General features: G+C 36.7%; 1 protein-coding gene and 1 long non-coding RNA gene across 2 annotated transcripts; one reads left to right on the top strand and one right to left on the bottom strand.

The window, feature by feature from the left end:
- Positions 1-3,754: 3,754 nt before the first annotated feature.
- Positions 3,755-9,766, bottom strand: LOC104249228 (vesicle-associated protein 2-2-like). Its single transcript, XM_009805607.2, has 10 exons — positions 9,632-9,766; positions 8,464-8,525; positions 7,726-7,796; positions 7,523-7,604; positions 6,905-7,020; positions 6,651-6,833; positions 6,257-6,355; positions 5,802-6,152; positions 5,481-5,558; positions 3,755-4,054 (listed from the first exon to the last, which is right to left on the bottom strand). Exons 2-10 carry the CDS (start codon positions 8,513-8,515, stop codon positions 3,941-3,943), a joined length of 1,146 nt encoding a protein of 381 aa, XP_009803909.1. The 5' UTR covers positions 8,516-8,525; positions 9,632-9,766; the 3' UTR covers positions 3,755-3,940.
- A 1,067-nt stretch (positions 9,767-10,833) lies between these two features.
- Positions 10,834-11,775, top strand: LOC138879542 (uncharacterized). The gene is made up of 2 exons (XR_011402700.1): positions 10,834-11,208; positions 11,416-11,775. It is a non-coding gene; the product is annotated as an uncharacterized lncRNA (long non-coding RNA).
- Positions 11,776-12,466: the final 691 nt, after the last annotated feature.

Genomic DNA, 12,466 nt, shown 5'->3' with positions numbered 1-12,466 from the left:
TCTGGGGAGTGTGATAAGTAGTGGTTTGTGGGCATTGAGTTGGATGATGGTGGTGTTGTTGAGTGGTCGATACTGGTGGTAGGTTAAGGTTTTGGGAAGGTGCGGGATACTATTATGATGCGGGAGGATTTAATTTGGTGGAGGGTTTTGGCGTTGTGTGTTTTGTAGTGGTGTTTGGTTCTGGGTAGTCGGGTTTTGCTGGTTAATGTCAGGCATATTGAGAGTGAGGGAGAGGTTTGCCAAATTTCGGACCTGCTCGAGCTCGCCTTGTAGTTCCAGGATTTTCTACTCCAGATGTAAGACCAACTCATTTTGTGTCGGAGTACTTTGGCCATCTAAAGTTTCAAAGTTCCACCATAATAGCGCTGTCTTTCCTTATACCACTCAAATAATCCATTTTCCCTTTTCCTTTGCTTTTGCCTTTGGGATCACTTGGTGGAGGAGGATGTGGAGGACCTCTGAAGCTGGTGTGATATGTTGTTGATGCCAGTATGCACGAACTAACCTTTTGGGAATGGGAATATTCAAAAAGAAAAGAAAAGGCAAAAGGTAACCAAGTATAAAAGAGTGTTTGCATAAATATATTTCACAAAGTCATGAAATGATTCGCGTCCTAATTTGGGGACCTCATTGCGCCAGAGATAGGCCTAAGCGACACGTAGACTTGGAGAATATTGATGCCAACATTTGCGTCATTTCACTAATGCGAAAAATGAGTCACCTTTACTAAATTAACAATAATAATAAAAATGCTAATGGCATTTAGCCTTATTACAATCGAAATCTAAAGCTAAGCTAGAAAGTAGTAAAGAACATCATTTCCTAGTCTACTTGGTCCCTGAAGGACCTTCTCCATGCTTGGCTCTTTTGACCCCATCAATTAGGTTCCATAGATCGCACATATCCAACAGTAAGTAAGCTTTTGCTAGATGTAAAATTGGGTAATAATGCAAAATGATATTTTGAAAGTATATATACTATTTGAAAAAATATGAGAGTAAAATTGGGTATCAACAACTGGTGTACTAGCAGTTGTAATGTCATCTTCAGTACCAATCGCCATTATTGACCGCAACTTTGGAGAAAATTGCAAACCCTAGCTTCAATTTGAGATCACTCTAAGACAATTCTGCACCTAATTCTGTAGAACTGAAGTAATCTAGAAGCAGAGAAGAGAATCGAAGGATGACCTAGATCATTGCTGGTGACTCTGATACCATGTTAGCTGCTATGGACAATTGATCTAAAACTTGAGTAGAGAGAAGACTAGGCTCAGCAAGAGAGAAGAGAAACGAGTACTATTTCATTGCAAATAGCTGAAGAAGCAAAAATGAAATCTACTAACAAACTAAGAGTATAGATATTTATGTGTACCTCTAACTAACAACTAACTACCTTTATTAATAAACTAACCAACCTAGTTAGTTATTACTATAACAGTTAACTATAGTTAAGTATCAGCTTGTTGATTCAATCCTTCAACAAAAGCGATCACGTTTGCAAGAACTACTTGCAATTTTGGAAAAAACATTGAGGCGTGATTAGATGAAATTCCAAAGTTTGTACATACTTGCAATAGCTCATGTTGATATGATAGGTCAAGAAGTCAGAGCTATATATATTATTAGTAAATCACTTATGTTGTTTAAGATTCTCTTCTTTAGCTTCTTTATCCTAAGCCTTGCTATAAATTATTTATGATCGGTAGCAGTAAATAGAGAAGAGTCTCGGACGGTTGATGCTGGGTCGGCCCCTAGGGCATTATTCTCCTTGGGAATGGTTCGGCATTAAGTTACTTTTGAAGTAGGGGACCAGACTGGTGACTGCTGCGATTGTTATCTGCAGGATATGTGACACCCCACAAAGTCGTAAATGACGACGCGAAGCTACAGGTTCAGTCAAATTATCATTTTGTCCTCAAAAATTAAATTTCGAGGTTTCGGATCGTCATAAAGAACATGATAAGAATAAATGATGAATCCAAAGAGTGACATGGTAGATGAAGAACAAAATTCTGTTTAGTAATTCCAGTTTTTCATAGTGTATATATACTTATATGTCTTGCATTTATTGGTTTGATGTACATAACTAATGTGACACGGGATATGGGCAAGTTTATTTAGGTTATACCTTGTTGTGTTCAGTCACAAGTTAAAGCCAACTGATGATGAAACCACCAAAGGATGTAGTGCAGTGGATGAGGTTGCTCGACCTTTAACCAAAGGTCTCGATTTCGAGCTATGGGAATGGAGAAATCCTTGTTAGGTTTGAGCAGGACGGCAGTTAGTCTTCCTCGTCTCTTTTGGGTGGGCGGCGGGAATAGCTCTTCTAGCATTAGTATGGATTGACCAGAGACTAGGAGTAGTCGCCTTCTTTTTCCATAGTAGTCATCTAGCAAGAAAGGAAAAGACCACTTAGCACAGTGGAATAGGAAAGAGAGCGTCGAGCACAACTTTCGTGTCACCAGAAATTCTTTTTCGTCTATTGGGAGGTTAAAAGAAAAAGGCTCTGTCAAGCAGGCATGATTATCACGTCAATCGACAGTTGAGAAATATTATTTTCGGAGCCCTCACTTTAAGCTATCTTTCACAGTTGACAGACAACGTGCCAGCTACGCTTCTTCTTCTAGAACCTAGTCTGATTCCCCCTTCCGAAAGTGTCATATCTTCTTCTATCACAACCCCTGTAATTTTACTGTATTTTAAAGAAATAATTTTTTTGGGTTTCCTGGTAGGTGTTTGATACCTACTTTGTGATTAATCTGAACTCGAAGAAGTCCCACTTTGGGTAAAACGCTTTCTATCCGAGACGACTTCATACCTAGATCTCGAAAACATGATCAAGCATACTTTTATTGTATTTTATGGAAGTGATTTTTTTTCCTCATCCGGTGCTCGGTACCTACTTTTTTATAAATTTGGATTCGCAACAAGAAGTCCGATGTGGTGGGTGGGTGGGGGGGGGGTAAACAACGCCATACTCAATGCTCAAATTTGAAATATTTGGAAGAGCACTTACAACTAAACCACAACTTTTGGTGGTATGGAAGTGATGGCTTGCAATGGCTTAATAATCAACAAGGACTTCGACAAGCTAGTGAACAATTATATTATCTCTGGCATACACCAATCTAAGAATACAATCAGCAAACTGTATATCGATAGGTCTGCCAACTTAGGCTCTTTTACCGTGCTATGTTCGGCCGGCAACTTACATGAATTTTCTTGTTCGATTTTTTTGTTTTTATTTTTTAAATTCTACTATGTTAAAAGATCAGAGGAGGACAGAGGAAAGAAAAACCGGTGAGAGCTGGAATAGGACTTAATGTGTGTGTCTTCCTCTGTACAGATCTGCACGATTTTGCATTAGTGTTCAGTTCAAAATCATTTTCAGTTGACTGCTAGCGAAGGGTTTATCAACTTTTACTAGCTATCGTTAAACTGGAATTACATGGATAAAACTTTTCGGAGATGTGTTTATTTCTCATATGCTACTGCCTTTTTATCGATGATGGATCAACTCGAATCACACATCAAAAGTCCAAAATTCATATAGTTTCAGTCATTGTTGCCAGTTTAACTTTTCCTACACCATACGTATTAACTATGTGGAAAACAAAAAGAAATTCATTTTTGGGCATCTCAAGGTATTTCTAGTTATTAATGGGTTGAAGATATACGAAGTTAAGAAATGAGCAGGAAATATTAGACCAACCCAAATGACATTCCGACAGCTCCAGCAAGGTGCTTCCAGGTTACAAAACTATTAGTAATTCTTTATTGAAATATTCTTTTTCATTATGAATTCCATCTACATACATCCACCATTTTCACAAACTAGTTAGGTTGACAGCTAAAAAAAGATGCAATGTTAATATGCTGAAGATACAGTAAGCTCCTAAACAGTTACAATATAGCAAAAAAGCCAGACAAAATCCTTGTTAAGCACGTCGAAGATACCCAATGGTAAGACAAATCAATGCAACTATGCAAAGGAATAACGGGGGAAAACCGACTTGAGCTCTCCTTCCAACACTCTTCGTCCTTAGTAATGCCTGTAAGAAATGACAGGTTCAAAATTTTAGAATTAGACACAGCCTTGAGGTCAATGTGATCCCAAGTTCGTATGCAGAAGAATTAGGTGAAACTATTTCGTTTCATAATAAAGAAACAGCACAGCAAAAGTCTGATTATTTCAATGGGGCTTCAACCTGTTATGAAGTCACTTTAGCTACATGTAATATTTATCAAAAACATTCCAATCATCATTGTTAGTACCTGAGAAAGTGATTATCCTAGACATATGCAGCATCTAGTTGCATGGTAGCAGAATAGCCAACGAGTTTTATCGTTTCATTAGGAGGAAACTAATTTATGGTCTACAAAATCAATTGTCTCTACAAAGTTCTTCATTGCGAATGATTGGAAAAATTTGTTCTTTCTGAGGACATAAACTACCCCTCAACTCAGAAAGCAAGGCATAAAATGTAGAACTTAAGGCGAAATTCTTCTCTGATTAGGCTTGAAATGGATAAGTGCTGAATTTCTTTGAGATTCGAGAGACAACAAACTCTAGCAGGACTCTACTCCATTGTAATAGAAAGGAGCATACTTTCGATTTTCTAAAGAACAAAGCCAACATACCCTTAAATAGCATAAAATGGATCTAAAACTCTTCAAGAGAAGTTGCACTTCTGCCTGAAGCACAAGATTGACATCGCCTCAGATTCTAAAGCAACTCCGGTAGGACCATTCATTTCTTTGTTAACATGTACATAGGATCAGCATCCAAACTGCTTCATCAAACTTCTTTATCCACGTAAATGGCCTTGATTAAACTTATCACTCAACACATTCTTGATTATTAATAATTGAGTTTAGGAGGTGAAAAAGTTTTGTAGTTCCCAATAATGGTCAGTTAGCAGTAAGAAAATTAACAACAATGAACTCCTCATTAACTTGGTAACACCCTTTTAACTGTAAAGAAATCAAACCAATAGGAATTATTACCCGTTCAACTTGATTATTTAAATATTGAGTCTAGGAGGTGAAAATGTTCTGCAGTTGTTGTCAGTTAGAAGTAAGAAAATCAACAACAATGAACTCCTCATTAACCTGGTAACACCCTTTTAACTATAAAGAAAACAAACTGGTAGGAATTATTACTCGTTTAACTTGATTATTAAACAATTTAGTTTTAGGAGGTGAAAAAGTTCTGCAGTCTCCAATTCATGTCAGTTAGCAGTAAGAAAATCAACAACATGAACTCATTAATCTGGTAACACCCTTTTTAACTGAAAAAAAAAAAAAAATCAAAGCGATAGAAATTATTACTCGTTCAACCTGAAAGAAGGCTCATTATCTTGCTTTCCTTAAAGAGATGTTAGGATAATCGCAGAACAATTTGTTAGAGAAAAGCACAAGATACACCACTAAGAGTACAAAGCAAGAGAGACAGCATAGAGAGATACAGTCACTAACCAATTCTTGTTTCAGAATTTCCATGTCTTTGATGGTACTTCGCTTCTCTTCTTTAAACTTCGCAATTATGTGTTCAGCCTGTAAGGAAATTTTCATCAAGTTCCAACTCTTTGTTTCATAAAGAAATTCTAGGCCACAAGATTGCTAGAGTATCATTGTTATTCAGCACCAATGTTTTGGGGAAGGGAATTCTGCAGGCTACTTCAAGAGTTGCTTACTGACAAGTCAATACCAGTCCAATAGATATTGAAGGATGTGGTGTTAGTGCATAACCAAATACTCGAGTAGTAGAGTACCAGAATCTAGTACAAGAAGACTAACCTCAATTAGATGAGATTCCAGTGAATTTATCTTAGACTTTAGCTCTTCAACATCTTTGGATAGTGACAATTTTGTTGTCTCCATGTTCAGATGTTTTGATTTGACAACCTCATTGGACTCCCTATTCTTAGGAGAATTCAACTCGACATCTTCCACAGACTTTAGCTCCTCGACATCTTTGGATAGTGACAATTTTGTTGTCTCCATGTTCAGATGTCTTGATTTGACGACCTCATTGGTATTGGACTCCCTATTCTTAGGAGAATTCAACTTGATGTCTTCCACAGTCTTTGCCAATTTTGGCTCCTCTTCTTCTGCAACAAAATCCGCACCTTTGCTATTCTCAACCACCTGCATTGAGAAGCGATTGTCTCTAATAAATCGCCGTAGTTCAAAAAGTTGTCATTATACAAACGTCTTTCACACATACTTGACATATTGTTGTTTCAACAAACCTCATCAGTATTGGACTCTGTATTTTTTGCAGAGCTCAAACCTAAGTCCAAAACCTCTATTTCTTCCTCAAATTTAATATCCTTCTTGTTCTTACTGACCTGCATTTGGAAAGAAAACTTTTACTACTGCATTAACACAGTTTCAGAAAAGGAAATGTCTCATGATAATATGTTTTTTCTCTTGATGATGCCAATGACCAATGAACAACCGCACCAAAAATTAATGTCACCAAAGTTTATTAGCTGGCCAAAAGTAACGGAAATATGCAGGGCATTGCAAACCAGTAATTCATTAGTTGACATTCTCCATGGTTTTTATCAGATAATTAAATACTGAATTCCTGGAAGGCACTTCCATACAGGAGAGTAAAACAGTGATGATAATGCAACTTACAGTTTGAGCCGGAGGAAGATTTTCAACACCACTTGGAAATTTTTCCTGTTGCATTGAAGTCTCAATAGGTGCACCTTGCTTGGAAATTCCATTAGCGGGCTGCAGAACTGGAGACTTGGGTGGGCTAACCAGAACAACCCTTAATTTGCACTCTTCAATATATTTTCTATTATCTTTGTTGAACTGGCAAAAGTACAAAACGAAAATGAGAAAGTATAAAATCATTGATTCAGATGAGGCATTGTAACTTTTACCATGCTGGGTGTAATTTCCTCTTCACTAGTTCCAAAAGGGACAACTGTGCCCTGAATCAAAAATTTATCCTTGCATTGCATATCGGATGGAGCGGTCCTCTGAGCTTGCATTGTAACTGCATCTCAAGATAACGTCAGGATTAGAAACTGAAGAATGTTCTTTTGACCGGGGTCTTAATCAACCAGCACAGATACAAAGTTCGACACATCTTTGCTTGGTTGGACTAATTTTGCTATAGAGTATTTGAATTCAAGCTCAATTATGAGATAACTACTATTCAGGGTCAAATCTGACTTGACAATATCTTGTAAAGTCATCTTGATAGGTCAAATTACCAGACCTCAAACTGCAGAAATCAAGCATGAGCATTGAAAGGAGAAAATTAGTTGAATGAAACTTCCTTTCATGTGTTGCTGATCTCCACACATTGACGTTTAGATTACTAAAAAGATTCAGTAAGCAGGAGCACTAACAGAAGCTACATCTACTTTGCTGCAATGTCTTTGCTCCCCAACTCGTAGATGACTACTCACTTGAAGAAGCATGCTTAGCAATGCAAGGATAATTAACTTTATGGCTGTCAATGAATAAGAACCAGAAAGAGAAATTATATATACCTGTGAAGTCATATGTCGATTTTGGTTTGATAACACCTATATTTGGCCGGACACAATATTTCTTAGGTGAAGTGGTCTTCACCTGTAAAACAAAAAGTACAGAGTTGGATGGCCTTTTGCTCAATCTCAACAAGGGGCAGCTGCGCATGTATCTTATTTTCTTAAGAGTTTATATGAATGCCTTTTCGACAAAATTACCATACCTTGAAAGCTACATATTGGTCTGTGATATTAACTAGGTGAACTGCACATGAACTTTGTTTCTTCACCTCAACTAAAAGCAAAGATAAGAGTTAGAAGCGCATCCTTTAATCCAAAAGAAGTACAAAATGATCTCTGAAGCCTAACACAAGAATAAGCAAACATCTTTGATGTATCCCAATTTGCCAGTCTCAAAAGGTTAACTCTTTATTGAACTGTCTTCCTCCTGAACCAAGAAGGTGTTTATAAGAACATTTCTTATTTGGCTAAATGTCAAATAGTGATAAATGATAGATAAGATAGTTACCATCCAGTAGTTACCTTTTTTATCTTTCAACCCAAATAGGGCATTAAGCAAATTAAATAACCTCTTAAATAATTTTTTCCTTTTCAGTACCTCTGAATATCATTACAAGCGACACACATCTATTAATTCAAGAAGAATATGAAACCAAAACAGGCTTCCTCAGCTTTAGTGTAGTCGAAAAGCAGTCACTACCACTCAGAATAGTACATGACAAAGCCAACTCTGTACAGTGATTTCATTAAATAGCAAGTATTCTTGGGTTTAGCAGATGTTGATGCTTTCATATAGTTAGCTCAAAATTTTAGTACTCAATGCAATTGAAGGACATCAAGAGTACTTGCCAGAAAATGTCAAGCTCACCCCATATTTCCATTCTATTTTTCATTCCATGTCAATTTTGCGAGGAAGCAAATGCAAAGTTTCAAGAACTTACATGTGAACTTGAGCTCATGAGGTTGAATCTCCATTAGTTGTGTGTTTGTCATTGTTCTTCACCTGCAATCATAGTAATACAATAAACATGATTTAACCCAGGAGAAACCATAAACTACTAAATAAAGCAAAACAGAAACAACATAGAACAATAATGAGAAAGAAGGGACGAGGAGGGATGGCCTATGGAAAACATAAACAGATGCTTATAGTCAGAGGTGGATCGACAATATGGGTTCACGTGAATCCAGTAGCTTTTGTCCAAACCCTATATATGTATTAAGAAATCCATTAAATATCTATAAATAATTGACTGAGAACCCAGTTATTATTATTTTATAGTATTAAAGTTGAAGATTTGAGGTCACTTTAGGAACCCATAAATTTCAAATCATGAATTTACCTCTTATAGTACATACATTCAACTTAACTGATCAGAATCAACTAATCTCACTGCCGACTTATTTGAGTGCAAAATAAATTTCTACATAAAACTAATCTCACTGCCGGCTTATCTGAGTGCAAAATAAATTTGTACATAAAACTAATCTCACTGCCGGCTTATCGTCACATATGTATTTTAAGGCTTTAAGCTAGAAAACAGCAGGAAATTTTTGAACAAAATGAATCGCGGTAGTGCAAAATGTAAATATCCAGTATCAGATGCAAATACTCCAATGACAAGTGATCAAGCAATCAAACAAGGAATCAACAAAATGATTTTTTTTATAAATAAAAGCATAATAACAAGGAACACCTAAGCCAGTGCTTACTTAGAGAGAAACAATCAACAAAAAGAAATTATATAATTTGCTTCCGTTTGGTGACAACAGGCCGTGGAATGTTAGTAGGTGTAGGAGCAAACTAAGGCGGATCTCTCTCTCTCTCTCTCTCTCTCTCTCTCTCTCACACACACACACACACACACACACTCACGCGCGCACCATATGTATATGACTGTGCATCAACTGATTTCAAATTGAGGATGCACTGTGGTAGAAGTTAATTGTAAGCTTGGAATCAGAGAAAAAACAATCGTAGAAAATCGTCAACTAATCCAATTCAGATTGAAAAAAAAAAACATTAACAAAAGTTATCAAGTAATTGAAAGGACAAATCAACAACGAAAAACGACTAATTAAGTGAAATGAAATGCAATGATTACTTACAGAAATTCAATATCAGGAAATGCTCCTCTTCTTCTGGTGAAAGGCAATTGTGAGGGACGGCGTTGATTATATACTTATATAGAGAGATAGAAAGTAGGTGATCTGAAACACTCGTAGTGAAGACTTGAAGCGAAAGAATGAGGGAATGGGGCGGTTGCGCGCTCTCTCTCTCTCACACACACTGTTAACGCCTAACGGAGTTATGATTAGTTACCACTGCGCTCCATGCTGCTGCCTTTTAAAAAGAAAAATTAAGTATTACTACTATTTGGTAAAATATGTACTTTACCCGTTCACCTTGCGCTCAAATCTCTTTTACACACTTATTAAACACGAAAATAGTACACTAAAAGTCTGTCAATTACACACCTTTTTTACCATGTGTCAAACGTGTGTATTACACATAAAAAAGGCGCGTGAAAACTAAAAAATCATCTGAAATTAAGTTTTTTTATTTGTTTTTTTTTATTTTATTTTTTAACTATTTCCTTTTTAAATTAAAGAAAAAAAACATAAATCCATGTCTTCTTCCTCAACCCAAATCCCAGCGCTTTCCCCCTCCTGTTCGTCTTCTTCCCCAACCCCCATTCTAGTTTTATCTACCTCTCATGTTTTGCCTCTCCAACTCTCATGACTAAGAAGAAAAAGAAAAAGAAAAAGAAAAGCGGAGCTATTGGGTCTTGTAAAAATCACAATTATTAACCTTTTAAAAAGCTTAAAAATTTAATTTTGGTATTCCATGACCTAGAAAATTAATTTGATTATTGTTGAGTAAAAGTTTACTAAAAATATGCTGAAAATTTAGTGATTAATTTTGATAAAATTCAAAAAACATCATTAACAAATTTGAAGCTTTGGATTTGAACTTGAATTTGAAATTTGTATAAGAATTTGTGATGAATGTTATTAAAGCTTGTTAAAAATCGGCAAAGAATTAAATAGGTATGTAAGGGGTAGGCACGTAAAACCAAGAAGAATGTAAAATATGACAGAATTAAAAATGAAAATGATGACATTTCATTCAGCATAATTGTAGACTGACATACAGGAAATAAATAGCAAAATGACTCTAACAAATTAGACACCTAGCAACATATAACAATGCCAGTTTTTAGGGACTATATAATAAATAAGAAAAGACTAAGCTGACAACTATTAAACTTAAGGACTCCAATACATAATAAAGAACTAAGAGTAATAATGTTCTTCTTTCTCTTTCGTAACATTCTATTTCCCATTGAAAAACCTTGACATCATTGTCAAGGTTGAAACTCTGGAAACTGAGAACAGAGAAAATTGTAGTCCTCCCAAGTTGCTTCTTCTGGAGATAGATTTGCCCATTGCACCAACACCTTCACAGCTGCCTTATTCTTCTTTTTCACCATCCTCCGATCCAAAATTGCCACAGGTTCCACCAAAATCTGTCCATCATTGTAACAAATTTGGGGTTCCATGGATGGCAGCACTTGATTTCCAACTTTTTTCTTCAACTGTAAGACATGAAAAATTGGATGAATCTTGGACCCGACAGGTAGCTTCAGCTCATACGCAACATGCTCGATTTTCTTGACAATTTGGTAAGGCCCGTAGTATTTTGAAGCCAATTTCAAATTTCTACGAACAGCCATAGAAACTTGTCGATATGGCCTGAGTTTAAGAAACACCCAATCGCCTTCTTGAAAATATCTTTTTGTTCTCTTTGCATCGGCATACAACTTCATTCTCTCTTGAGCCTTCCTTAAATTTTCTTGTAAAACTCGACTCATTATCTGCCTTTCTCGCAGCAATTCATCAACTGAGTTCACCTTGGATTGAGCCACAAGCTCAAATGTAGGCTGGGGAGGATCATAGCCATATAACGCCTTGAAGGGGGACATTTGAATTGCGAAATGAAAAGCTGTATTGTATCAGAACTCTACCAAGCTTAACCATTTGCTCCAAGTTGCAGGCTAGTGACCAGTTATGCATCGAAGGTAACCTTCCAAACACTTGTTAAGCCTTTCCATTTGCCCATTCGTCTGTGGATGGTATGCTGAGCTGAGCTTAATTTGTACCCCCAATCCTTTAAACAACTCTTTCCAAACAGGCTTGTAAAAATCGGGTCTCTATCAGAAGTAATAGAAATTGGATTGCCATGTAATTTACAGATATTGTCAAGGAACAATTGAGCAATTTTCAATGCCGTATAAGGATGGGATAAGGCTATAAAATGAGCATATTTGGTAAAACAATCCACTGCCACAAATATTACTTTTTTCCCCCGGATTTTGGTAATCCTTCAATGAAATCCATTGTAATGTGTTCCCATGCCCTTGAGGGGACAGGAAGAGGCTGAAGTAATCCTGGATAAGCCACATTTTCTCCCTTGTTCCTTTGGCAAGTGTCACATTCTGATACCATCTGGTTCACATCCTCTGAGAGATTGGGCCAGTAAAAAAGAGATTTCAATCTTTGCAAGGTGGCATGAACCCCTGAATGTTTGCCCCAAGTTGTGATGTGCATAGCTTCAATTAATTGTTGTCTCTTCTGCCCAGTACTTTCTGCCCAAATTTGACCCTTATGCCTCAATAAGCCCTGCTGCAAGGATACATTAGGAATAACATTAGGATCTAGTACAAGTTTAGCCATAGCTGCCATGATTACGGAGTCCCCTTCATAGCTAGCAAAGACTTCCTGAACCCATAAAGGTTGCACTACTGAAATACTTTTGCATTCTGCCTCTTCTTCAAATCTACGTGACAATGCATCAGTAGCAACATTTTCTACTCCTTTTCTGAATTGAATTTTGTAACTAAGCCCCAAAAGCTTAGTTATACCTTTATGTTGAAGAGAGGT

Source organism: Nicotiana sylvestris, chromosome 1 (assembly GCF_000393655.2).
Source record: "Nicotiana sylvestris chromosome 1, ASM39365v2, whole genome shotgun sequence".
NCBI lineage: Eukaryota > Viridiplantae > Streptophyta > Magnoliopsida > Solanales > Solanaceae > Nicotiana > Nicotiana sylvestris.
This window is presented reverse-complemented; position numbering and strand designations above follow the sequence as displayed.

Coding starts and splice junctions, on each gene's coding strand:
- LOC104249228 (XM_009805607.2), bottom strand. CDS start 8,515: ATGACAAACACACAACTAATGGAGATTCAACCTCATGAGCTCAAGTTC. Junction 7,605..7,725: donor ACCAATATGTAGCTTTCAAG/GTATGGTAATTT, acceptor TTTGTTTTACAG/GTGAAGACCACTTCACCTAA. Junction 4,055..5,480: donor AAATTCTGAAACAAGAATTG/GTTAGTGACTGT, acceptor CATTTCTTACAG/GCATTACTAAGGACGAAGAG.